Here is a 25,185-nt window from a genome sequence, read left to right as displayed (position 1 = left end):
GGCCACGCCCTCCCGCCGCGCAGGCCCGAGGACGTCATCGTCGCTGTCTTTTAGGCCACGCCCTCACGCCGTCGGAAGCTCCGGCCTTGCCGTCCCTCCCCCCCTCCCTTTTCGCGCGGCCTCCAACTTCCGCTTCCGGTGTGGGCTGAGAGAGCGAGCGCGCGCGCGCGCGTGAGCGCGGGGGAGCGAGCGCAGCAGTAGGAGGCGGCGGCGACCAGCCAGCCGGTGAGTGCAGGCGTCGGGCCCGGACCTCCCGTTTGTTGGGCTGCGTCAGAGCCTCTTGGCTCTCGTCGCGGGTTCTCCCGCGGTGCTGTCCGCGGGGCCCTGGTCCCGAAGCCGGCCTCGCCTGCACCCCCCTTCGTTCCCGACAGGCCTCGGGCCGCGCCGCTGAGGGCCCGGTTCGCGCCGTCGGCCTCGGCCCTGACCAGGTGCTCCAGCCCTGTCCAGACCCTCAGCTTCTCCCCCTGCCCCCCGGGACGCACTCCGCTCCGCCTCCGCGCGGTACCCCACTGTTCCCTGGATACTCTCCTTGCTTCGGGGCCATCCATGTAGACTTCAAGTGCGCCCCAAGACCCCCCCCCCCGCTTCTATCCACGCCCTTCACCTGCCCTCGACCCCGCCTCTATATGGCCTCGGGGGGTCCCAGGAGGCTCGCCTGGGATCCTCCCTGGAGGATCACTCGGGTGGGGGAAGCCTTTTCCGTTTTTCCCTTTGGGCGAGTTTCGGCCCGAGCTGCCCTTGGGTGTGCCTCCTCCTCCCTACCCAGAAGGGATTGATTGGGACTCCAGCGCCTGCAATCTGAGGCATGTGCGCACCCCAGAATGCCCTGGCTTCCCGTGAAGAGTACAGTTAGTGGTCTGGGTTACCCATGAATTGTATTCCTTGCTTCTGCAAAGGACTTCCTTCTTCCCTCAACCGAGAGGCTCAGTCACCAGGCTGGTTAATTGACCCAGGCCCACCCTTTTGGTTTTTGCTGCCCATCGGACACTGCCGCTCCCCTCATCCCTCAGGTTGGGGCGCCACGCTTGGCTTCACCACCACCACCACCATGTGGCACGAAGCTCGGAAGCATGAGCGCAAGCTTCGCGGTATGATGGTGGACTACAAGAAGAGGGCCGAGCGGCGTAGGGAGTACTATGAGAAAATTGTGAGTGACCAAGCTTTTTGTCTGGGTTGGGGGAGGGTGGGCTGCCCTTCAGAAAGCAGTCATCAGGATAGGATTGGGGTTTGGAGGCCGCATGGGGTGGCACAAATCTATAATCCCTATTAGGGAGGTGAAGGTGAGGATCTTGAGACCATAGGTTCAGGCCAGCCCAAACCAAGTTAAGTCCAAATCCCTATCTGCAAAACAAAAGGGAAAAGCAAAAGGGAAAAGCCAGGGAAACGGCTCAAAGAGTAGAACATTTGCCGAGCAAGTTCAAGGCTCTGGGTCTATCCCCAGTATTGCAAAATAAAAATGAAAAAAAAAATTGAGCTGGGCACCAAGTGGCTCACACTTGTAATCCTAGCTACTCAAGAAGTTGAGATTCGAGTGAGGATCACAGTGGGAAGTCAGCAAGGAGCAGGAAATTCCTCGAGACTTACAATCTCCAGTCAACCATGCAAAAGCCAGAAGTCGAGTTGTGGCTCAAGTGGTACAGTGCTAACTTTGAGGTTGTAAAAAAGCTCAAGGACAATGCCCGGGCCTAGAGTTCAAGTCCTAGGACTGGCACACATGTATGCGCGCACACACACATAGAAAGGAAGAAGAAAAAGGAAAAAAAAAAGCAATTGGGTAGTTGGGTTTATACCAGGCACTCTTTCCTTGGAACAGTGGTCATTCTTTGTGTGGAGGCCGTTGTCAGATAAGAGCGTGAGGGGGACTCCATTGGTTGCTGGTTCCTCTGTGTTTGCAAGGCCCCAGAGAGCAGGTCTGGAGTTAAGTGGAAGAAAGGAAAGACTTGTAACCCTGTGCAGTGCACATGTAAGACTCACTGCTCCTAGAACACTCTGTTGCCCGCTGCTGGGTGCCTAGTGCTCAGAAGAGCATGGCCACTCCTGAGGCTTGGCATACAGCAGCAGGATTGTTTGAGTGTCATCTGACCAGGCCACTTTCCTCACTGGTGCTTTGTGATTTTGGAGAAAAGAGCACACCCCATGCCTGGGTTTATGCATGAGGCCCTTGTAATCCCCTCACACCGTCTTACTCCCTGGTGCTTGCAATACCAGCCCAAAATGGCCTTGTGTATGGGCATGGCTCAGGAGATGGGGAATTGCCCAAGCTAAGTGCCAACCCAGCAGTGAGCCCACAAGTGACTTGTGGCCAGTTGGAGAGGGTGAGACCAGCTCTTGGAAGGCTTGGTAGAGAGTTGGTTAGGCACATAGTAGAGTGCCTGTGCCTGAAATTACCATGTGATGTTAGATCTTGTTACTGCCCTCACTACCACTTAATTGTGTGCAGCTCCAGGCCATGTGTATGTGTGTGTGTGTGTGTGAATGTGAATGGAGGGGACCAAGAGGAAAGAAGACTGCATTTGGGACCCTGGGAAGCCCCAGAATTCCCTCCTCCTTAGTAGCAGGGAGCCTCCTGAGCTTGCTTCTCCTTAGGGCGGTGGTGGTGCCAGCACCTCGCTGGTGACAGGACGGGAAGGGCTTCACGAGAGTCTATGGGTGCATTGTGGCAGGGCCCGAACAAGCAGCCAGTGTCCCTGGCTGGGAACGAGATGGGCATTCAGATGTGCTGTGCCAAGCCGTGGGAGCTGGCAGCCACGTGGTGGCTGTCATCTTGCTCTGAGGCTGAGTGGGGAGGCTATAGTGCTGGACCCAGTGGACATGGACGGGCTGGGCGAGTGTGACATCTATGAACAGCCATTCTCTCTGTTCCTGCCTGGGCCTTGGTGCCTGTGGATGTTCCCTACCCTCGGTCATTAGCTGACCCAAGTCTGTCACTGCTCCTGTGCATTGGTTAGATAAAGAAATCGTTGGGCTGGGAATGTGGCTCAGTGGTAGAGCGCTTGCCTTGCATGCATGAGGCCCTGGGTTCGATTCCTCAGCACTACATAAGCAAAAAAGAAAAAAGCCAAAAGTGGTGCTGTGACTCAAGTGGTAGAGCGCTAGCCTTGAGCTGAAGAGCTGAGGGACAGCGCCCAGGCCCAGAGTTCAGGCCCCATGACCGGACCCAAAAAAAAAAAGAAAAGAAGAAATAGTTGCCAGGTGTCAGTGGCTCACTCCTATAATCCTAACTACTCAGGAGGCTAAGGAAGATCTGAGGATTGCTGTTTGATGCCAGTGTGGGGAAGGAAAATCTGTGAGACTCTTACCTCTAATCAACCACCAGAAAACCAGAACTGGAGTTTTTGCTCAAAGTGGTAGAGTGCTAGCCTTGAGCAGAAAAGCTCAGGGACAATGCCTAGACCCAGAGTTCAAGCCCCATGACTGACAAAAAGGAACCAGTCTCCTCCACTGGCCCATGCTGGCAGGGATGGGGCTGTGTCTTTGTCACTGGGAACTGGTGCTTGACTTGATGGGTGGCTCAGAGTCCTTCCATGGCTCTTGTGGCTTCCTCTGATGTGACTCCAGCCAGGGCCTGGCCCTGAGATACACTTCCCACCCCACACAGTCCACTCGTTTAAAGTGAGCATTTGCATGGTCCTGTGCCTGTTTGGTAGCATGAGGTCTTGAGTTCAGACCCTAGTAGCACGAGTAGAATGATTAGGGAAACACAAGTGTGAAGGAGGAGTGTACTGCAGTTTCTGTGTAGGCTGCGCACCATCGTCACAATTATTTTAGAACTTTTGTTTCTTTTTTGTGTGTGTGTGTCAGTTCTGGGGCTTGAACTCGGGGCCTGGGCATTGTCCCTGAGCTGCTTTTGCTCAAGGCTAGCACTCTACCACTTGAATCACAGCACCATTTCTGGCTTTTTTTTTTCTTCTGTGTATGTGGTACTGAGGACTGGAACCCATGCTAGGCAATCACTCTACCACTAGGCCACATTCCCAGACCCTTATTTTAGAACTTTTGGGTGAATGTGGTGGTCCTCTTCTGAAACCTTTAGATCTCAGTCTCCTCAGTAGCTAGGATTACAAGGCTGAGCCACTGGTGCTCAGTACAGACAACAAAATTAAACAAATGCCAGCCAACTTTCTGTTGTTGTTATTGGTCGTGGGGCTTGACCTTTGGGCCTGGGTGTTGTCCCTCAGCTCTCTCAGCTCAAGGCTAGCACTCTGCCACTTGAGCCACAGTGCCACTTCCGGTTTTCTTGTGGTTCATTGGAGATAAGAGTCTCACGGACTTTCCTGCCTGGGTGGCTTTGAACCGTGATCCTCAGATCTCAGCTTCCTGAGTAGCTAGGGTGACAGGCGTGAGCCACCAGCACCCAACTAGTGCCCAGTTTTGTCCTTTCAATTTTTGCCAGTGTAGTAGGTGAGAGTTGGTCCCTTATAGCTGTGCCTGGCATTTTCCTGGTGACAGTGGCATTGGCTCTCTTTCCCTTGTGAGTACACGGGCTTGCTGACTTGGAGGGTGCTCCAGTTCCAGTGCTATACTTGCTCTGGATGGATGGATGGATGGATGGAGGGATGGATGGATGGATGGATGGATGGAGTGAGTGAGTCAAGTGAGTTGAGTGAGTGAGGATTGGGGGTGATATTTTAGGCAGAAGATGGTGGCAGAGGCTGGGAATGTGGCTCAGTGGTAGAGTGCTTGCCTAGCATGCATGAAGCCCTGGGTTCCATTCCTCAGTACCACATACACAGAAAAAGCGGGAAGTGGCACTGTGGCTCAAGTGGTAGAGCGCTAACCTTGAGCAAAAGAAGCTCAGGGACAGTGCTTAGGCCCTGAATTCAAGCCCCAGGACTAGCAAAACAAAAAACAAAAAACATGGTGGTGGCAGAGCTCAGAGCCATTGGCCATCTCCAGGGAAGAAGTGGTCCTTGTGTTGGGCTAGTTGAGCCATCCTGGCTGCACACGGGTTAAATCACCTGTGAGGTAGAGCCTGTGCCACACAGGTTAGCTGGATGTTGGGCCTGCTTGTGGGGCCTGGAGGACTTGGAGCTCAGCTGAATGGTGACCTCCGTCCTGTTCAACCCACAGAAGAAGGACCCAGCTCAGTTCCTGCAGGTGCATGGCCGAGCCTGCAAAGTGCACCTGGATTCTGCTGTGGCCCTGGCTGCTGAGAGCCCTGTGAACATGTAAGATGGTGGGGTGGGGCAGGGAGGCAGCGTCTACAGCAGGGGGTGAGGGGTGCAGCAGAGGAATTGGGGTTGGCCAGACCTTTGGACACTGGCAGGAAAAGGCACAGGGGAAGGTGACAGTCACAGAGTGTGGAGTAGGCAGGCCGACTTAGAGGGGCGGGGCAGGGCTGAGGCACAGGAGACGAGCTCTTCCTACCTGGTTTAAGTGCCCTGCCATTATTGATACTGGAGAAATGGGCTCCTTTCTCCTGAGGCAGTACGGGTGGCATGCTCTAGGCCCAGCTGTAGGAGGGTCTGCGAGCCGGGCCTAGGTGGGTGTCTGAAGCCAGTGAGGGAATCATGGCCATAGGCCGGGCTCCCAGCCACGGAGAACAACAGGTGATGTGTGTGCAGAGCACCCTCCAAGCCTCTGCCGCCCCCTCCGTTTCAGGATGCCCTGGCAGGGTGACACCAACAACATGATTGACCGCTTCGATGTCCGTGCCCACCTGGACCACATCCCCGATTACACCCCCCCACTGCTCACCACCATGTAAGGGGCCTCCCCAGAGGCCCACTCGGCCTGTCCCCTCCTAGCCCCAAGTCCCGGCAGCCCCCCCTGCCCTCTGCCTGCTGCCTCTGACCTGGAGATCTCTGATTCTCCAAGCTCCCCAGAGCAGGAGTCGGATGAGCGGAAGTGCAACTACGAGCGCTACCGAGGCCTGGTGCAGAACGACTTCGCGGGCAGTGAGTGGGAGTGGGGGCCCCCCGAGACTACGAGGCCTCACCAGCAGGGGAGGGGGACCCCAGGGACCTAAAGACCTAGGCAAGCAGGAGCTCTTTAGCACTGTTGTCCTGTGGCAGTGCCCACACCCCAGGCATTCACTGTGCCAGAGATCCCATCTTACAGAAAAGGAAACTGAGGCATGGGGCTTAATCACTGAACTCAGGGTCGCGGGGCAAGTGAGTGATGGAGCTGAGGCTATGCTGTAGTTACTTGTGCCCCAGCAGAGGGGTGATGGTCAGGAAGTGGTGAGTCCACCCCAACCCCTCAACTCCACCATATTCCTGTCTCTAAATTCCCTGTGTCCTAATAACCCTCACCCCCTCGCCCCTTGTCCCCCCTTGCCATAGTCTCGGAGGAGCAGTGCCTGTACCAGATCTACATTGATGAACTATATGGTGGCCTGCAGAGGCCAAGCGAGGATGAGAAGAAGAAGTGAGTTGGCTGGTTGGAAATGTGGCATAGTGGTAGAGTGCTTGCCTAGCATGCAGGAAGCCCTGGGTTTGATTCCTCTGTACCACGTAAAAGGAAAAGGCTGGAAGTGGTGCTGTGGCTCAAGTGGTAGAATGCTAGCCTTGAGCAAAAGCAGTTCAAGGACAACACCCAGGCCCTGAGTTCAAGCCCCAGGACTGACCAAAAAAAAAAAAAAAATGGGTTGGAGGCCGGCTGTGGCAGCCTGGGGGGGGGGGGGGGAGGAGGCAGGCAGGCCCTCTGGGGATGGGAACTGTGAAGCGGAGGCCCTGGCCCGGAGCTGAGCAGCTAGGGTGGAGTGGTCTGAGTCTGTAGGAGGCTCTTGGGGAGCTGACCTGTGTCAGGGCCTGTGTACGTGGTGGCCAGGGCACTCTAGAAAGCTGGGTCCCCCAGGGGTGGCCGTGGTGACCTGGGTGTCAGCTTTGTGCACTCCTTCCTGTCGGCTCTGCTGGGCACTAGGTCATACTCCCAGAGGCGGCGCGGCACCGGCTGACAAATGAATTCAGCAAAGGCCCCCCAAAGCTCCTGGGAGCAGAGCTAGGCCACATTTTTGCCCAGTGTAACTTGGGACTCTGTGTTCGTGGGACTGGTGCTCAAGCAGACAGACTGCATCCTGGCAGCAGTGACCAGTGTGGGCGGGGCGGGGAGCCCAGGACAGCGCAGAGCAGAGCTGGTGGGTGGGCTGGAGGGTCCCTTCCCTCCCTTCTGCGGGCGCACCCACCCCAGCCGGCCCGCTCCCATCCTAGGCTGGCAGAGAAGAAGGCTTCCATCGGCTACACGTACGAGGACAGCACGGTGGCTGAGGTGGAGAAGGTGGCTGAGAAGCCGGAGGAGGAGGAGTCCCCGGCTGAGGAGGAGAGCAACTCGGATGAAGATGAGGTCATCCCCGACATCGGTGGGGTCCCCTCTCTGCCCTTCCCACCCACAGTCCCTGGGCATCGTTCTTGTGTCTCGACCCTCACCCTCTGTGGGGCACCCCACACTGAGGAGCCCGGTTCCTCCCCCTGTCCCACCGCCCAGGCCTTGGCCTCCTGCCTCCTCCCTGCCACACCCCCTTTTTCCCTTTCCGCCCTCCCCCCATTTCCAGGCCACTTGTCTGATTCTGGGTCCCACGCGGGTGTCACTTCTGCCTCTCCTTCCTGCTTTTCTCTATCCCCTGGGAAACAAGTCCCTTTTTCAGGGCCCCTGTCCCTTACACATCTGTCGGCCCATCCCGGGAGTACCTTGTTCCCCTCCCACCCTGCGCCCATTATGTAGACGCCTCCCGTCTCCATCCTCATCCTGGCGTGCACCCCACCCAACGCATCTGTTTGTGCCCACTAAGGCAGAGCCCTGTACTTCCATCTGTCCTTCCCACCCACATGTTCATGGTCCTCCTCCATCCACCAACTGTCCACCCCATCTTCCCTTCCCCTCCCCACCACACAGCACACCCACTGTGTTGCTACCCAGAGCCGAGCCAGAGCTGCCCCAGACCCTCCTTGAACACTGCTTGGGCTGGAAGCTGTCTATCCCGCTTCTGGGCACTGCCCTGTCCCTCCTCCCCATGGCCTTGGCCCCTGACAGCTTTTCTGTTGGTGCAGACGTGGAGGTGGACGTGGATGAGCTGAACCAGGAACAGGTAGCGGATCTCAACAAACAAGCCACCACCTACGGCATGGCCGATGGCGACTTCGTCAGGTGAGATCTAACCCTGCTACTACCAATGCCAACTTACTGCTGTGCCATGAATATCTGTGACCCTGCTAAAGACGATATTACATAGAATTACTCAGCCAGCCCTGTTCAGTGTGACCTAGGGCAAATGGACTCCCAGTGCTCCAGCACCCTCTAGTGGAGGGCTCCAGCACCAGATCCTTTCTTAGGCCCAAGTTCTTTTGGAGATTGAGTCTTGTGGACTTTTCTGCCAGGGCTGGCTTCAAACTGTGATCCTTTGGATCTCAGCCTCCAGAATAGCTAGGATTACAGGTGTGAGCCATACATTCCCCCCCCCCCCCCAGCTAGTTCTGAATTCTTAACACCTAAACTAAAACTTGTACACATAAGGTGTCTGAAAGTTGCATGAAATATGTATGGGTCCCATCTCCAGTGATTGATTTCCTCCCCTCTGCAGGATGCTTCGGAAAGACAAGGAGGAGGCGGAGGCCATCAAGCACGCCAAGGCCCTGGAGGAGGAAAAAGCCATGTATTCGGTGAGGTCTGGAGAAGGTGATGGGCAGAGGTGGGGCTCATGGAGGGCACACTCCTAATGGGCTTGGCCTCCCTGCCCAGGGCCGTCGCTCCCGGCGCCAGCGGAGAGAGTTCCGGGAGAAGCGGCTGAGGGGGCGTAAGATCAGCCCGCCCAGGTAGGCCTCTCCCCAGGGCCTCCCGTGTCACTGAGGCTTGGGAGAGTGGGCATGGGGCCAGGAAGGCACTATGAAGGCTGCTTTATACACGCGCTTTCACCCATTAAGTGGCCCAAGGTGATGGCTTACGGGGAACACTCCCTGAGGTGACTCTCAGATTGGGCACTGTCCCCTGCAGGAAGGGGACTGAGCCAGTTTCCCTGCTCTCCCTCCTCCCCCTCCAGGTATCAGTGGGGATCTGGGCAGAGCAACCTGGGTTTGGATAGAGTCTCATAGGCCCGTGGTCCAGGGCAAACCCATGCATCTTTTTTTTTTTTTTTTTTTTTTTTGCCACCTGTGGTAGAGGAGGTTTATGCTGTGGGCTTGGGGCTCAGGTTGGGTATGGCAAAGCCCAGGCCCAAGCCACACCATGTGCTCTGGGTTTGGATAATTGCTCCTTCATTCAGCGGACTAGGGAGTGAATTTGTCTCTTCAGGCCTGGCTCTCATCAGAGTGAGGGGGGGTGGGGGGAAAGAGCCACTAGAAAGCACTTGGCCCACACAGCGCGATCCTGTGTGGGCCTCAGTGAGCTGGGCGGGCAGGTGTGGGGTAGATGAGGGTCAGAGAGGGTCTGATAGGCAACAGAGGAACAGCTGTGCGCCCTCACCTGTCCCCTGTGCTTTCTCTCTAGCTACGCCCGCCGAGACAGCCCCACCTACGACCCCTATAAACGGTGAGTGGGTACCCCACTACACAAGTAGCACAAGGGAGGGTCTGTGGGCTTGCAGGTGCTTAGTGTTTTCTTATGTCAACTTAACTATAATGCACCTTTTTGTGTCATTGGGCAAGTGTGGCAGTAAGGGTCACTTAGAAACTTTAGAATTTTTAGTTCATGGGCTGGGAAGGTGCTCAGTGGTAGAGCGCTTGCCTTGCATGCCTGAGGCCCTGGGTTCGATTCCTCAGCACCACATATGCAAAAGGAGAAAAGCCGGAAGTGGCGCTGTGGCTCAAGTGGTAGAGTGCTAGCCTTGAGCTGAAGAGCTGAGGGACAGCGCCCAGGCCTAGAGTTCAGGCCCCACAACCGGACCCAAAAATAAATAAATAAATAAAATAGAATTTTTAGTTCGTGAGAAGCTCATGTCCTGGGTGCACCAGGGGGAGGGCGCCCCGTGCCCCCAGGTCCTAGGAACTTGGGGTGGTTCAGGCTCGATCACACCCCTCCCCACACCGCTTCTGGTGAACTGGGGTTCAGCTTGCTGTGGAGGGGTGATGACCAGGCATTCGGCACCTTCCCCCCCCACCATCTGCCCTCTACCGGCTCCCTGGCACTCCAGCCACTCCCGGGTGGTGGGCTCCCCGGCTCCCCTGAGCGGCCATGCGGCCGTGCGTGGCCCTCGCTGACCGCCACCTCCCGCAGGTCGCCCTCGGAATCCAGCTCTGAGTCCCGCTCGCGGTCGCGCTCCCCTAGCCCGGGGCGGGAGGAGAAGATCACCTTCATCACCAGCTTCGGGGGCAGTGACGAGGAGGCGGCCGCTGCAGCCGCCGCAGCTGCCGCATCTGGGGCCGTCCCCGGGAAGCCCCCCGCGACCCCCCAGCCCGGCGCGCCGGGACGCAATCCGGGCGCCCGGTCGGTAACTCGCGCCCGCCATCCCTAGGCCGGCCGCCCGGGGAGGGGGCGCGGGCGGCGGGGGGCGCGGGCAGCGGCTGACGGCCTCCCCTCCGTGCCCTCCCCTCCGTGCCCCGCAGCCGCCGCTCCTCCTCCTCCTCCTCGTCCTCAGCCTCGAGGACCTCCAGCTCCCGCTCCAGCTCCCGCTCCAGCTCCCGCTCCCGCCGCGGTGGGGCCCACTACCGCACCAGCCGCCACGCGCACTCCCGCTCTCGCTCCTGGTCCCGCTCCCGATCGCGTTCCCGGCGCTACTCCCGCTCCCGCAGCCGCGGCCGGCGCCACTCCGGTGGGGGCTCCCGAGACGGACACCGCTACTCCCGCTCACCCGCCCGGCGCGGCGGCTACGCGCCCCGCCGCAGAAGCAGGTGGGCAGCCCAGCCCGGTACCGTGGGGTCCCGCGTCCAGTAGGGCCCAGGATGTGCTGGGAGGGAGGTGAGGGAGAGGCCCCGGCAGATTCCCACCATCCCCGCCTCCAGGGCCAACATGGGCCCCGGGGACAGCACTGGCCTGCTGACCCTGCAGGGCAGAGTTGCATGGCGCTTCCCTGCCCTGCCTAAGCACGGACCACGCCTGGGCCGCCTGGGCCCTGGGCCCTGCACTGTCCTCACCCTACTTCTACCGTGCCACCCAGGAGTCGCTCCCGCTCTGGAGACCACTACCGGCGGGGGGCCCGGGGCCCCCGGCACCACAGCAGCAGCCGCAGCCGCAGCAGCTGGTCCCTCAGCCCATCCCGCAGCCGCAGCCTGACCCGCAGCCCCAGCCACAGCCCCAGCCAGCCCCACAGCCGCAGCCCCAGCCGCAGCCGCAGCCACTCGCCGTCGCCCCCGAGGGAGAAGCTGACCCGGCCAGCAGCGTCCCCCGCTGTGGGCGAGAAGCTGAAAAAGTGAGTAGAGAGGACACCAGCCTCAGTGAAGGGCCCCACCCCGCCCCCACTGCGGGTTTCTGAGGGACCGGGGTTCCCCACTGGCCAGGCTGGGGCTCGTGGGGACACAGAGGTCCTGGAGTGCCTTGGTGGCGGAAGGCCAGTTGCAGCCGTGGGTCAGGTGGCACGTGTTTTTTTCTCCACCCAGGACTGAACCTGCCGCTGGTAAAGAGACAGGAGCTGCCAAAGTCAGTAAGAATTTGGAACTCGCCCGTCTAAGTCCCGCCAGCAGCAGTGCCTGAGCTGGGCCCGATGGGCCTGTGGGGGGGCCCGGGGAGCTGGGAGAGCCGCCCTGGGATGGGGAAGGGAGGAGACGGAGGCTTGCCCTTCCCCCGTGTCCCCTCCCCACTTCTGTACACCGGCCGCAGCTGTCCCAGAGCCTCCCGGAGCCTTGTGGCCGTGGTCCCATCTGCCCCTCCCCCGCTTCCCCAAAGTCCCAGGCTCTTGGTGAGGTGGCTTTTGGGGGGCTCTAGGACTCACCCCTCTCTGCCTCTTTCCCTCCCCGCCAGCCCAAGCTGACGCCGCAGGAGAAACTGAAGCTGAGGATGCAGAAGGCACTAAACCGGCAGTGTAGGTCCCACCCTGGCCCTGGGGAGTCCCGAGCCCGCCGGGCAGTGCCCCAGGGACAGGGCCGTGTCCAGGGTAGAGGGCCAGCAGAGCCCTGGAGGCCCCTCAGCCCGTGTCCTCCATGTCCTCTACAGTCAAGGCGGATAAGAAGGCGGCCCAGGAGAAGATGATTCAGCAGGAGCACGAGCGCCAGGTTAGCCCCGGGGGGGACAGGAGGGGCGTGGCTGCGCCCTGGCCTGGCCTGGCCTGACCAGTCTCTGCTGCAGGAACGGGAGGACGAGCTGCGCGCCATGGCCCGCAAGATCCGCATGAAGTAAGGCTCCCTCCCCGGCCCTGCTCTCTCCCTGACCCCTTGGCAGCCTCCTCCCCGTGACCCCCCCGATTCTCACCTCACCTGGGGACAGCCCCCGTGTGCCTGCTGTGAGGCAGGGGAAGCCGCTCCTACCCCCCACAGGACCCACCCATGGGTGCAGAGTGGCCCCTGGCTGCGGGGAGGCCTGCTGCCTGTCACCCTGTGTGCTTCCTGAACTCACGACTGCCTAGCGCATGCCCATTCTGGGGCCACTGTGGCTGTGCTGTGTGCCAGCCTCAGACAGTGCAGAAGGTTTGAGCAGTGTGGAGCACGCCTATAACCCCAGCACTCTGCAGGCAGAGGCAGGACAAGCACTTCAAGGCCTGCCTCAGCTACATACTGAGACCCTGTCTCTAAAGCAAACAAGCGGAGGCAGAGTGTGGAACGGCCAAGCAGTTGGGGTTGCCCCACTGGGCCTTTTCCTATCTGAGCCTTGGTTTGCGGGCCTGCTCATTCCCAGGCTTGGGAATGGGAGGGAGTAGCTCACCCTCCCTGTGCCAGCCGCTGGGGAGGGGGGCTGTGCCAGCCATGGGGGGGACGGTCCTTATGTTTCCCAAAGCCCACAGGTGCTCACCCTGCCCCCTGGTTGCCTCCCCTTTCCCCACGCAGGGAACGGGAGCGTCGAGAGAAGGAGAGGGAAGAGTGGGAACGCCAGTACAGCCGCCAGAGCCGCTCACCCTCGCCCCGCTACAGTGAGTGTCCCCCCAGCCACAAGGTGTTCAGAAAACTAAAGCTGAGGGCTGGGATGTAGCTCAGTGGCAAAGCGCTTGCCTAGCAAGTGCAATGTCCTGGGTTCGATCCCCAGTACCAAAAAAGAAAAGACAAAAAAAAAAATACAGTTAAAAAAGAAAACTACAGCCGGGCGCTGGTGGCTCACGCCTGTAATCCTAGCTACTCAGGAGGCTGAGATCTGAGGATCGCAGTTCAAAGCCAGCCTGGGCAGGAGAGACCGTGAGACTCCTATCTCCAATAAACCACCAGAAAACCGGAAGTGGCGCTGTAGCTCAAATGGTAGTGCGCTCGCCTTGAGCTGAAGAGCTGAGGGACAGCGCCCAGGCCCAGAGTTCAAGCCCCACGACCGACAAAAAAAAAAAAAAAAAAAAAACTAAAGCTGAGGCAGGAGTGTCAGGTCCGAGACCAGCCTGAGCAGAAAAGAGTATCAGACTGTCTCTGGAATCGCCAGCCAATAGTTGGGCTGGAGATGGGGCTCAAAAGTGCTAGAGCTCCAGTTGAACCAACAAGCCAAAAACTGCCAAACATTTTTTTTTTTTTTTTTTTTTTGTCGGTCGTGGGGCTTGAACTCTGGGCCTGGGCGTTGTCCCTTAGCTCTTCAGCTCAAGGCGAGCGCTCTACCACTTGAGCTACAGCGCCACTTCCGGTTTTCTGGTGGTTTTATTGGAGATAGGAGTCTCACGGTCTCTCCTGCCCGGGCTGGCTTTGAACCGTGATCCTCAGATCTCAGCCTCCTGAGTAGCTAGGATTACAGGCGTGAGCCACCAGGCCCGGCCCAAACATTTTTTTTGTAAAAATTAAGCTGTGTATCTGGGCACTGATGGCTCACACCTACCATCCTAACTGCTCAAAAGGCTGAGATCTGAGGATCACAGTTGGATGCCAACCTGGGCAGGAAAGTCTATGAGATTCTTTTTTTTTTTTTTTTTAATTTTATTTTATTTGTGAACATACTGTACAGAGGGGTTACAATTACATGGGCAGGATAATGCGTACATTTCTTACCAAGCATTGCACTCTCCTCCTTTGGTTTACCCTTCACATCCCTTCCCAGCCTCCCCCCTCCCCCCTTCTATGAGATTCTTACGTCCAATAAACTACCCAAAAAAAGAAATGGCTGGGATTCAAGGCTCATGCCTGTAATCTAGCTACTCAGGAGGCTGAGATCTGAGGATCACAGTTCAAAGCCAGCCAGGGAAGGAAACTCCGTGAGACCCTTAATCTCCAATAAACCACTCAGAAAACCAGAAGTGGGGCTGGGAAGGTGGCTCAGTGGTAGAGCACTTGCCTTGCATGCTCGAGGCCCTGGGTTCGATTCCTCAGCACCACATAAGCAAAAAGAAAAAAGCCGGAAGTGGCGCTGTGGCTCAAGTGGTAGAGCACTAGCCTTGAGCTGAAGAGCTGAGGGACAGCGCCCAGGCCCAGAGTTCAGGCCCCACGACTGGACCAAAAAAAAAAAAAAAAAGAAAACCAGAAGTGGCGCTGTGGCTCAAGTGGTAGAGCACTGGCCTTGAGCTGAAGAGCTGAGGGACAGTGCCCAGGCCCAGAGTTCAAGCCCCATGACTAACAAAAAAAAAAAAGATAGTCTGTACCCAGGGGTTTGGGACTCGCCTGGGCAACCGTGGGAGAAGACCTGCTCATGTAGGGTCACCAAAACCACCGGCCTTGTCCGAAGGAGCTTGCCTTAATAGTGCTTGGGGCCCAGAGCGGGTTGTGTGAGTGGTGCAGGCGTGGGTGTGGGTGCCACAGCACACGGGTGGATTTCTGTGGGGACCCTGGCCTTCGGGACCCCACCCTGGTGTAGTGGTCTTGTTGTCCACCCTCCTTTCCCCTTTGCTTTGCAGGTCGAGAATACAGCTCTTCCCGGAGGTGAGGACCCCAGTCCCCATCCCCACCCCGACTTCATCCCAGCCCCACTCCTCCCTCACCCTGCACCCCTGCAGCTGGCAGGGCTGGTCCTCTCTGCTGCCACCGGAGTGTGGCCCGGGCATGCTGAGGCGTGCGCACCCTCACAGGCCTGCCCTTCTCTCCGCAGGCGCTCCCGGTCCCGCTCCCGCAGCCCGCACTACCGCCACTAGGCAGAAGAGCCCAGCGTGCGGGGTCACGGGTGGCCGAGCTGCTGTTGCTCTCTAGTGAAATAAAAGTGTATTTAATGCCTTTCTGGGCCTCCTGTCATGTTGGGGGCCTCAAGAGCAGGTGCCCTCGTGGCCAGGCCCGCGTATCTACTGCCTGATTCAACGAGGGTGCAGACCTGCTGCCCAGGGCCTCTGGGGACAGGTCCGGGCCGCTCCCCACCCTCGCCCGGCCCCTGCCCTGGCCTCACCCACCCCAAGAACTGGGCGCGCGGCTTTCTGTGCCAGTCTTGCTGTGCCCCAGGCACTGGGGACCAGCCTCCCCCTCACTCCCCCCCCTCCAAACCGGTCTGTCCAGCCGTCCACCCCGCAAAGGGGACGCCTTCCACCCCAAGAGAGCCAGAGGCCAGGCACGTGGGAGACAGGGGAGTACTTTTATTGGCAGGAAGGCAAGGCAGGGATGAGTGTGGACAGGCCCCCCCCCCCCCCCGGGGCTCAGGCCACCCTGGGGTGCTTCTGCCTCAGGTGCCTGTCCAGCGTGGCGCGCAGGCCAAAGGGCACAGCACAGAGCGGGCACTCGTAGCGGGCGCAGTCGGGCCCGGGGCCGTGCGTGCGGCGGTGTCGGTTGAGCTTGCTGCTCTGCGCACATGTGTAGGGGCACTGGCTGCAGGCGTACGGTCGCTCCCCGGTGTGCGATCGTCGGTGCACCGTCAGGTTGCTGCTGCTGCTGAAGTGACGCCCACAGAACTCGCAGCTGCCCCCAGGCCGGGGCCTCTTGCCCTTGCTCACCGCCTTGGGCATCTTCTTGGGCTCAGCACTCTGGCTCTTGTTGGTGTGGGTGCTCTGTCCTTGGGGGACAGGATCCCATCCATCCCCACCAGGGCCTGCCTGGGCCCCACTGCTGGGCGCGCCGGGCTCCTGCACGCCTGCTGTGGCTGCAGCCCCTGTGCCCTGGGCACCAGGGCTTGTTAGGGCGCTGGCTGGGGCAGCGGCATGGGCTGCGGGCTCAGGTGGGGCAGGGGAGGCCTGCTCCGGGCCTAGGATGGGCAGGGGCCGGTGCGTCTTCTTGTGGCGGTTGAGCTTGCTGCTCTGTGCGCAGGCATAGGAACACTGGTCGCAGGCGTAGGGCCGCTCACCTGTGTGTGAGCGCATGTGCACCTTGAGGTTGCTGAAGGAGCTGAGGGTCTTCTTGCACACTAAGCAGGTGGGGGTCCTCCGGTCGGTGCCACTGGGGCCAGGGGACTTGATCTCTGCTGGGCGCTCCACCTGCGTGGACATGGCTGCAGCTACCTCAGCCAGGCCCAGCAGAGGGGCCTCCGGGGACTCCAGCTCCGTCTGGTAGATGGACAGCCCGTGGTCCCACTGCGCATGGCGAAGCAGCTTCCAGGCTTCTGTGAACTGCCGGCCACAGTGGAGACAGCTCAGGGCCTTCAGATCCAAGCGTTCTGCAAGGGAACAAACAAGGGGCGTGGGTCAGCACTAGTGGCGGGACAGACACAGGTCAGGACCAGCTGAAGACCTGGGAAACACTCCAATGCTGGGGTGAAGGGGGCTCAGGGCTACAATGAAATGTCAGATGCTTCAAGAACCTTCTGGAAAAGAACTTCTGTCGGTAGTGGATGCTGATACTCAGTCCCCTCCACTCCCCATTGTGACCCCAAGCAGGAAATAGAGCCAGGGGTCTACACAGTCAGCACACAGACCTGGCCCACCAGCCAACCACTCTAATCCCATCATAGTACCTCTCCCCCCACCCCCTTTAAGATCCTCCTAGGCCCAGCCCCTAATACAACGTGATTTCCCAAGGCCCAGCAGGGCAGGCCCTGGGGGCTGAGAACCCACCCTGTTTAGATTCCTTCCCAAAGGAAAGAAAGGCCCCTAGGAGTCCAGGACGAGTCCTAGCTAGGAGCTGGGGCTTTTCCCGGCATCTGCCTGAGAGATTTCCCCCAGGGTGGAGGGCCAGAAGCCCTGACACCAGTCCCAAGGGCCTGGCCCAGCCCTGAGGAGACAGGAGGGGCGGCCACCCCTGTTCCAGCTGGCCTCCACCCCCTCCCCACAGGTCCAGCCACCTGGCCAGTTAGTTATTTCTGTCCAAAGAGAAGGAGAAGTGAAACCACATGGGGAAAGTATGGGGGGGGGGTGTCCACAAATCCCCAAGCCACTTAACTATCTGGGGCCAGCCACACCCTGTGGCCAGCTCCCCCTCCTCCAGCCTCAGCTTCACCCCTAGTCCCAGGTCCTGGGGGGGTGGAGGGGGGCACTGGCAAGCAAGTCCTGGCCCGGCCTCGGCTGCACCAGGAGGGGGAATGAGAAAGGGGAAGTGGAGCAGAGCGCACTGCCACTGCCTGGCTGGCCTGTCCACCTCAGCCTCTCTCCCGCAGGAAGTTGGGGGGGGGGAGACTGTGCAAAGGGTCACTCACCTGACACCTGCCTGGGGCTGGGACCGCTCGATGGCTGACACCCCAGCTTCTTGTGGTCCACGAAGGCCGTGATGGCGTCCAGCGGGAAGGTCTGCAGGCAGCGGCCGCAGGTCAGCAGATCAGCGTGGTTGTCGGTCCAGCGCTTGTCTGCGGGGAGGGAGGAAGCGGGTGGTGAGCGTGGGTGGAGCCGGACTTGGGGGGGGGTGAGGGAGAGGGGAAACCCGAAAGTCAGAACCGGGCGGAGGGAGGACTGCTGGGGGGCCAGCACGGGGCAAGAGAGAGAGAGGAAAGAGACGGACAGACCACCTGGACAGAGCCCCATCCCCGGCTGAGATCTCCCGAGTCGGGTCTGGGAGGGGAGGCCGGGGCCGGGCCCGGGCCGAGGCGGGGGACTCACCGGTCACGGGCATCCACACGGCCCAGTGGTTCCTGGAGCCCGAGGCTTGGAAGGAGGGCCTGAAACCCGGGGACTGTTCCTGGGGTTCACCCCCGAATCTCCTCTCCGTCGTGGACAACCCATTGTGGACATAGGATCCTAGCCCCAGGGCCCGCAGGAAGTGCGGCTCGGGCTCGGGCTTCACGTCTATGATGAGGTCCGAGGTCTCCATCTCGTCGTCCGGGCCGGAGGCGGCGGCGGCGGCGGTGGCGGCGGCGGGCGCGAGGTCTACTCGGCGGGGCGCGCTGCCGGCCTTGCGGCGGGACATGGGTTGCGCGCCGGCTGGCCGACGAGGCGGGGTGGTGGTGGGAGGAAGGAGGCTGGGGAGGCAGAGGGCTGGAGCGGAGGCCGCGGGCACCGAGGCCACGCAGGACTCCGCGGCCGTGCGCGCTGGGAGCCCGGAGCTCAGGTGAGTGGCTGCGGAGACCCGCGGCGAACTTTTATTACACGTGCTGGCCAGGCATTGGCCACGCCCACCTGGGCGTGGTCTGCCCGCGGCGGGCGTGGCCTTCAGGGAGTGGACGGGGCGGGTCCCGTAGAGGGCCCCAGCGGGACGCCCAGGCTTCCCAACGCTTTTGCCTTTGGGCTTTAGTGATCCGAACCTAAGAATCCCTCTCTATCATCCTTACCTTGCCAAGAAAAAGAAATGGCAGACTGCCCGTTCATATATGCCCAGCGCCTGGTAATCTGGCCCGCGCCATTCATTCCGTGCTAAGACAAAAATACCCAAAAATAAAACATAAAATTGCATTTGGCATCAGTTTGTTGAACGTCTACTAGGGTAGGTACTGGGGCTGTGTGTGTGCGCGCCGGCGCGCAGAGCACTGCCCCAAAAGACCCCGTAGGCAAGATGATGGAGTATAGCCAGTTTAGGAAGAGGCCCCTTTTGTGGTGACAAAGTAGCCTGGAGGACAATAAAGGGAGGAAAGGGAGACTGAGTGACCTTTTTCATGGGGTTTCAGTTTTCTCCTCAAAAGGCAGGGTGAGCAGTGGGGGGGGGGGAGGGGGGAGGGAGTCAGTCCATTAAGGAGTTTAAAAAAAAAAGATCAGGAGTCTAAGGTGGGGGAGAGAGGAGGATAGGGTGTGTGCTTCTGGAAGGGTCTTTGGTCCACTTGAAGGTCATCTGGAGACCAGACTTGTCTCTGGGCTATTTGCAAAAGTTTTGTTGTTTTGTTTTTCAATCCTGGGGTTTGAACTCTAGGCCTGGGCCCTGTCTACTGAGCTCTTTAGCTCAAGGCTAGCATTCTACCACTTGACCACAATGCCACTTTGGGCCTTTTCTATTTATGGGGTGCTGAGGAATCAAACCCAGGACCTCATGCTTGAGCGGCAAGCACTATACCCCTGAACCACCTTCCCAGCCCCTCATTTTTTTTTTCTTCCTTCTATGACTGGGCCAACCACTAAAGCTAAATAGCCAGAGGTCCTACAGCCTGGACTCTGGGCCCCAGGAACTTCCCTCCCTTTGGCATTTTGGTCCAGTCTGGTCTGCTCCTTGTGGTATCTTGACAACCCTGCCCCACCTTAAATCCTTTCAGGACTTCCTATCATGGACCATCACTACTGTTGACTGTCCTGTCCCCCTACCCCCACTCAACGCAAACCCCCTGAGGTTAGGGCCTGGACCTGTCCTCCTCCAGGTGTCCCCAGCCCAGCTGAGAGAATTCCAAGGCGGATCTCCTGGAGTTCTGCATATTGTTATTCAAGTCTTAGCTCCATTGTCCTCCTTGCAGCCCAAGGCCTTTCTGGCCAGCCTATCTAAAGTAGCCCCACCCTGCTGAAGGTCTTGTAAATTAAACAGGATGGTCTCCATCTGTCTCCTTTTTCTCTCTCCAAACCCACTTTCCTCAGCTATCCTGAAGAATCAGGGGACATTGACTAGCTGGTTTTGCAGCTTCCCTCCCCAGCTGGGCAACTTAGGATCCCATCATCCTTTGTTTTACATTTTATGAAATCCTGAAAGATCTTGTTTATGGGCTTATCTAGACACATCCTGTCCTTCCTAGCCCTGCTAAAATATCTTCCTCCCTCCCTCCCTCCCTCCCTCCTTCCCTCCCTCCCTTCCTTCCTTCCTTCCTTCCTTCCTTCCTTCCTTCCTTCCTTCCTTCCTTCCTTCCTATGGGATTGCACTAATGCACTCTGGCTGGTCTGGAACTGCAAGCTTCCAGCAATCTTCCTGCCTCAGCCTCTCAAGTAGCTGGGTCCAGCTGGTGCTCTCGGCTCCTGTCTTTCATGAATAAGCCAACACAGATTTATTGAACTCCTACTACTCCCTGGGCATTCTTTATAGCAGAACAGTTCAGTGCCTGTTAGTAAGTAAAAGGGGGGCCTTACAGGGTCTCTGTCTACTCATTCCTCAGGCAGGGCCTCGGTTTCCCCCTTTGTAAACAACAAGGTGTAGGGAGGCCTGGTGAACAAAAATGACCGCCTGTGGTCCATTAGGAGCTGCCTAACTTTAAGCCTTTTTTCGTGATTTTTGAAAGCACGATCACGGTCGCTGGAAGTGGGGGGCAGGCGTGGGATTGTGTAAAAGGGGTGTGTGTGTGTGTGTGTGTGTGTGTGTGTGTGTGTCCCACGGCCATGCTCTGCCCGGAATCCAGGAGGGGAAAATCCCTCGCCGAGCCTCAGTTTCGTGCTCCCTAAAATGGGCTTCCGAGATACCCCCCCCACCCCCGCCCCATTGGCTGAGTTGCGGGGGGCTGAGCGCGCAGCCGGCGACCACGTGGGGCGGCGGAACCCGGGCCCGGGGGCTCGCGGCGGACCCGGGCGTCTATCTCGGTGGCGCCGCCGGAAGTGGGGTCGCCGCGGGCCGCCGCGGGAGCGCGGTGAGTGCCGGCCGGCCGGCTTTGCGTGGCGGAGCGCGGGCTCGCGTCGGGGATGGCGGGCAGAGGCCGTGGGGCCGCCTCACGCGGTGGAGCGGGCTGGGGGCCGGCGGGGTGGCGGACGATCGTCCTCCGGGCAGTGACCCCCGGACGGTGGCCCCGGACGTCGTAGGCCCCGGGGCGGAATGGCCGCCCGCGACCCCGGGATCTGGGGGCGGGAGCGCGTGGGGGCGGGGGGGGGCGATGCGGGGGCGGGGGACCCCCACTCTCCCTACTTCGCCCTGGGGGCCCCGGTCTGCACACCTGCCAGCTCTCCTGCACCGAGAGCTCTCCTCACCTTTTTGATTTTTAACTTTCTAGCCTTGGGTTGCTAGGGAACCAGTCCGAGTCCTTCCTTGTGTGCTAGGTCTGCAAACCTCTACTGCTATCCTCCTATTGGCCTATGTATTCATGGTACATAGGGATTTTCCATGCACTTTTTTTTTTCTCCTCTCTTTTTCTGTGCCAGTACTAGGGCTTGAACTCAGGGCCTGGATGCTGTCCCTCAGTTTTGTTTTTGTTTGTTTTTTGGGGTCCAGTCCTGGGGCCTGAACTCTGGGTCTGGGCGCTGTCCCTCAGCTCTGCAGCTCAAGGCTAGTGCTCTACCCCTTGAGCCACAGCCCCACTTCCGGCTTTTTTCTTTTTCTTTTTCTTTTTTTTTTTGCTTATGTGGTGCTGGGGAATCAAACCCAGGGCTTCATGCATGCAAGGCAAGCGCTCTACCACTGAGCCACCTTCCCAGCCCTGTCCCTCAGTTTTTACTTATTGTTCAGAGCTACCTAGTGTTCTATCACTTGATCCACAGCTCCAGTTCAGGTTCTTCTGTGCTTCGTTGGAGATAAAGGTCTCCAGGATTAGCCTGACTTTGAACCAAGTTCCTCAGATCTCAGCTTCAGCTGAATAGCTAGGATTATTGGCACCATTTACACACACACACTCACTTTTTTTCCTCATCCAGCTTCTTGTACTTTTTTCTTGGGGGGGTGGGGTGGTCATAGGGCTTGAACTCTGGGCCTGGGCACTGTCCCTGAACTTTTTTGCTCAAGGCCAGTGCTCTACCACATTGAGTCACAGTGCCACTTCTGGTTTTCTAGTGGTTTATCAAGATGAGTCCTATGGACTTTCCTGCCCAGGCTGGCTTTGAACTTCCATCCTCAGATCTCAGACCCTTTTTCAAATAGGGTCTCTAGTTTTTGCTGCTGTTGACCTCTGGCCTCAGCTGCCCAGTAATCCTCCTAGTAGCTAAGGTGACAGGCATGCACCATCTCACTTTGTTGAGATAGTGTTCTTTTGTTTTGTTTTGGTCTGGTTGTGGGGCCTGAACTCTGGGCCTGGGCACTGTCCCTCCGCTCTTCAGCTCAAGGCGAGTGCTCTACCACTTGAGCCACAGCACCACTTCTGGCCTTTTTTTTCTGCTTATGTGGTGCTGAGGAATCGAATCCAGGGCTTCATGCATGCAAGGCAAGCGCTCTACCACTGAGCCACATTCCCAGCCCATGAGATAGTGTTCTTAATAACTTTTTGCAGGCTCAGAATGTGGCTTAGTAGTAGAGTGCTTGCCTAGCATGCATAAAGCCCTGGGTTCAATTCCTCAGTATCATATAAACAGAAAAAGCTGTAAGTGGTGCTGTGGCTCAAGTGGTAGAGTGCTTGCCTTGAGCACAGAGAGGTTCAAGGACAGTGCCCAGGTCCTGAGTTTAAGCTCCAGGACTAGCAAAATAATAATAATAGTAATAATAACTTTGCCTAGGCTGGCCTCAAACAGAGACCCTCCCAATCTCTACTTCTCAGTCCTTTATTGTTTGTGGGGTTTTTGTTTTTTTGCCAGTCCTGGGGCTTGAACTCAGGACCTGGGCACTGTTCTTGAGCCTCCCTGTGCTCAAATTGAACCCAAGGCTTCATGCATGCTAGGCAACGCACACTCTACCCCTAAGCCACATTCCCAGCTACAGGTCCCTTATTGTCTTTTTTTTTTTTGGGGGGGGGGTCTAGTCGTGGGCTTGAACTCTGGGCCTCGGTGCTGTCCCTCAGCTCTTCAGCTCAAGGCTAGCACTCTAGCACTTGAGCCACAGTGCCACTTCCCGCTTTTTTTTTTCTGCTTATGTAGTGCTGAGGAATCAAACCCAGGGCCTCATGCATGCAAGGCAAGTGCTCTACCACTGAGCCACCTTCCCAGCCCCAGTCCCTTATTGTCTTAATGTGAGTTCTGAAACTTGGTTCCTTCACCACTGACCTAAGGGGTGTGGGTGGGAGGGCTCCAGATTCTGATTCCCACCTGGTGGACAATGGGTTTGGATATTTTTCCTCCTTGTTACCTTAAGGGCAGGAAATCCCTGGTTGGGATCCTGAAAGGATTAAGACCTCTGGGCCTGATCTCCTGAGAGCATGGATAATAGGAGGCTGCCCTAGCCTGCTTGTACACACCCTGTGTGGCCTTTCTTAAACTAGTATATATTTTTTCCTTTTAATCAGATCATACCTTCATTCTTGAATCTTTCAGTACTCACTTGTGCTTTGGGAAGATGTCTGCCCTCCTTCTTAGGGCCAGCTCTCCAACCAGTGCTCAGTGGATAGATTAGCCATCTCCTAGCTTCATTTCTACTTTGTGAAAGTGAAGATTACTGACACAGGATGAAATCTGCCACCCCCCTTTTTTTGTCCTAAGTAGAGAGAAAGGGTCTCTACTGTCTTCCCCTCATTTTGTTTGTGTCAGAGACTTAGAACCATTTTTGACCACTGGCTTAATTCTCAGCACTAAGTACTAATCCTAGAGACCTGGGCATTTTGCTTCTTATTTCAGGATGAATCTAGGCTGGAGTGAGGCCCTGTGGACCAAAACTTGACTAAAATGGTGAGGTTTAAAAAACAAATGTAAATAGTCCCTAATCCTACCTAGTGTGGTCTTGTGATCTAAGCCACCCAACAACAACAACAAAAAACCTTTGAGGCCAGTATTGATTGGTTTCTCTTAACCTACAGCCACCTAATCCAATCCCCTTGTCTCATCCTGTCTTGGCAGAGTTCCCACACTCCTCTGGGGGCAGCAGGCAGGCAGGGGCTCTTGGGAAGGCCTGGGCCAGGTCCCTCCTTAATGCTTTCCCTGTTCTTCACTCAGCACCCGGAACAATGCAGTCGCCACCTGCCATCCCTGTGCCTGTGCCTGTGATCCGGCTTCCCCGGGGTCCTGATGGCTTTAGCCGTGGATTTGCCCCTGAAGGACGCAGGGTCCCCCTGAAGTCTGGTGGTTCTGAACTCCAAGAAGGTCCCATGAGCGAAGACTCTCCAGAAACCCAGGAGCAGCGAGCCCGGGCCACACTCCGGGAGCGCTACCTTCGCAGCCTGCTGGCCATGGTGGGCCGTCCAGTGAGCTTCACCCTGCACCAGGGCGTGCTTGTGGCTGCCCATTTTGGAGCCACTGACCTGGACGTGGCCAACTTCTATGTGTCGAAGCTGCAGACTCCCATAGGTGTGCAGGCTGAGGCATTGCTTCGGTGCAGTGACATTATTTCTTACACCTTCAGGCTCTGAAGAAGAACCTTCCCCCAGCCCTGGCCTTTTAACTGTGTGGCCTAGCCCACCATTCCGGGCCTCCAAAGGGCCCAGGCCAGGACCTTGGCCCATGAAGGTCTCTGCCTCTTTGAGTTCCAAGTCAAGCTCCAGCGCTCTTCCCACCTCCAGGGTCAGTGGAGAGAAACCAGAGCCATGAGTTTTAGGTCCCAAGGGAAGAAACCTGAAAGGTATTCTACCTCAGAACTGGGTCCTGCAGAACCGGGCCTGGTGGGAAGGAGGGCACTGAAGGAAGCCAGCTACCTAAGGGAGCTGTTTATTGAATTGGTTGAAAAGGTCACCTACCCTGAAGATTCTTCTTCTCCCCCTCCCCTCCCCCTCTGATGCCAAAGAAGCTATTTTCCACGGAAAATCCGACTTCTGTCTTTCCTATGTTTATATACAAATGTCTATTTATTGGGTCTAGGGTCTCACTGTAGTCCAGGCTGGCCTTAGAGTCCTTATCTTCTGGGATTACAGGTGTGAACCACTGTATCTGGCTCTCATGTTTTAAGTGTACGTCGTAAGGGATGGAGGAGCTCCATTTAGGAAGGGACTGGGGTAAGGGAATGTCTAGCATCCCCCCCAAATGGGAGGTTGTATTCGGGGTGGGTAGGGATCAAAAGGCCAGAGGTGTGGCCCATACTGGGTTTAAGATCGCCCGGCCTCCAAGTGACCACCTCCAAGTGACCACCGGATGCGGTGGCGATCATTGAACAAAAGCCACGGATCAGTAGTTCAGGCAAAGCCGCTGTGCTTCATTTGTACCTGGGCGACCTTAGCCTTCCGGCCACAAGAAACCCAGGTAGTTTCTGTCCCCTCCCCAGTCCCTTCAAGATCACAATGCAGGCGAAGCCCTTCCTTGCCACCGGGAACGGGACC

General features: G+C 57.9%; 3 protein-coding genes across 13 annotated transcripts; 2 read left to right on the top strand and 1 right to left on the bottom strand.

Moving 5' to 3' along the window:
- The first annotated feature begins 137 nt into the window (after positions 1-137).
- On the top strand, positions 138-15,117 carry Clasrp (CLK4 associating serine/arginine rich protein). Of its 9 annotated transcripts, none has more exons than XM_070001193.1 (21): positions 138-225; positions 1,011-1,147; positions 5,071-5,168; positions 5,602-5,703; positions 5,818-5,897; positions 6,285-6,369; positions 7,152-7,300; positions 7,989-8,085; positions 8,519-8,597; positions 8,677-8,750; positions 9,421-9,462; positions 10,147-10,356; positions 10,476-10,760; positions 11,027-11,278; positions 11,466-11,505; positions 11,827-11,887; positions 12,019-12,077; positions 12,151-12,199; positions 12,824-12,928; positions 14,813-14,837; positions 15,004-15,117. In XM_070001193.1, exons 2-21 carry the CDS (start codon positions 1,049-1,051, stop codon positions 15,044-15,046), a joined length of 2,034 nt encoding a protein of 677 aa, XP_069857294.1. In that variant the 5' UTR covers positions 138-225; positions 1,011-1,048; the 3' UTR covers positions 15,047-15,117. The 9 variants fall into 9 exon arrangements, with proteins under 9 accessions (XP_069857294.1, XP_069857297.1, XP_069857298.1 ...); XM_070001196.1 differs by having other exon boundaries at positions 193-225; positions 897-1,147; XM_070001197.1 differs by lacking the exon at positions 138-225 and adding an exon at positions 276-428.
- A 416-nt stretch (positions 15,118-15,533) lies between these two features.
- On the bottom strand, positions 15,534-18,289 carry Znf296 (zinc finger protein 296). Its single transcript, XM_070001187.1, has 3 exons — positions 17,858-18,289; positions 17,461-17,607; positions 15,534-16,485 (listed from the first exon to the last, which is right to left on the bottom strand). Exons 1-3 carry the CDS (start codon positions 18,162-18,164, stop codon positions 15,536-15,538), a joined length of 1,404 nt encoding a protein of 467 aa, XP_069857288.1. The 5' UTR covers positions 18,165-18,289; the 3' UTR covers positions 15,534-15,535.
- On the top strand, positions 17,472-24,803 carry Gemin7 (gem nuclear organelle associated protein 7). 3 transcript variants are annotated; one of them, XM_070001189.1, is made up of 3 exons: positions 20,687-20,721; positions 23,558-23,608; positions 23,873-24,803. In XM_070001189.1, exon 3 carries the CDS (start codon positions 23,884-23,886, stop codon positions 24,283-24,285), a length of 402 nt encoding a protein of 133 aa, XP_069857290.1. In that variant the 5' UTR covers positions 20,687-20,721; positions 23,558-23,608; positions 23,873-23,883; the 3' UTR covers positions 24,286-24,803. The 3 variants fall into 3 exon arrangements, with proteins under 3 accessions (XP_069857291.1, XP_069857289.1, XP_069857290.1); XM_070001190.1 differs by lacking the exons at positions 20,687-20,721; positions 23,558-23,608 and adding an exon at positions 17,472-17,570; XM_070001188.1 differs by lacking the exon at positions 23,558-23,608 and having other exon boundaries at positions 20,648-20,721.
- The last annotated feature ends 382 nt before the right edge of the window (positions 24,804-25,185 follow it).

The sequence above is a fragment of the Dipodomys merriami genome, unplaced genomic scaffold, assembly GCF_024711535.1.
Source record: "Dipodomys merriami isolate MVZ:Mamm:240054 unplaced genomic scaffold, mDipMer1.0.p SCAF_57, whole genome shotgun sequence".
In the NCBI taxonomy this organism is placed as follows: domain Eukaryota; kingdom Metazoa; phylum Chordata; class Mammalia; order Rodentia; family Heteromyidae; genus Dipodomys; species Dipodomys merriami.
This window is presented reverse-complemented; position numbering and strand designations above follow the sequence as displayed.

Bases quoted from the DNA above. Each gene is read 5' to 3' on its own strand.
- Clasrp (XM_070001191.1), top strand. From the start codon at position 869: ATGAATTGTATTCCTTGCTTCTGCAAAGGACTTCCTTCTTCCCTCAAC. The intron at 7,301-7,988 runs GTGGGGTCCCCT...CTGTTGGTGCAG, and splicing joins TGAGGTCATCCCCGACATCG to ACGTGGAGGTGGACGTGGAT. The intron at 12,929-14,812 runs GTGAGTGTCCCC...TTTGCTTTGCAG, and splicing joins CTCACCCTCGCCCCGCTACA to GTCGAGAATACAGCTCTTCC.
- Znf296 (XM_070001187.1), bottom strand. From the start codon at position 18,164: ATGTCCCGCCGCAAGGCCGGCAGCGCGCCCCGCCGAGTAGACCTCGCG. The intron at 17,608-17,857 runs GTGAGTCCCCCG...CCCTCCCCGCAG, and splicing joins CGTGTGGATGCCCGTGACCG to ACAAGCGCTGGACCGACAAC. The intron at 16,486-17,460 runs GTGAGTGACCCT...GTTCCCTTGCAG, and splicing joins CAGCCCCAGGCAGGTGTCAG to AACGCTTGGATCTGAAGGCC.
- Gemin7 (XM_070001190.1), top strand. From the start codon at position 23,884: ATGCAGTCGCCACCTGCCATCCCTGTGCCTGTGCCTGTGATCCGGCTT.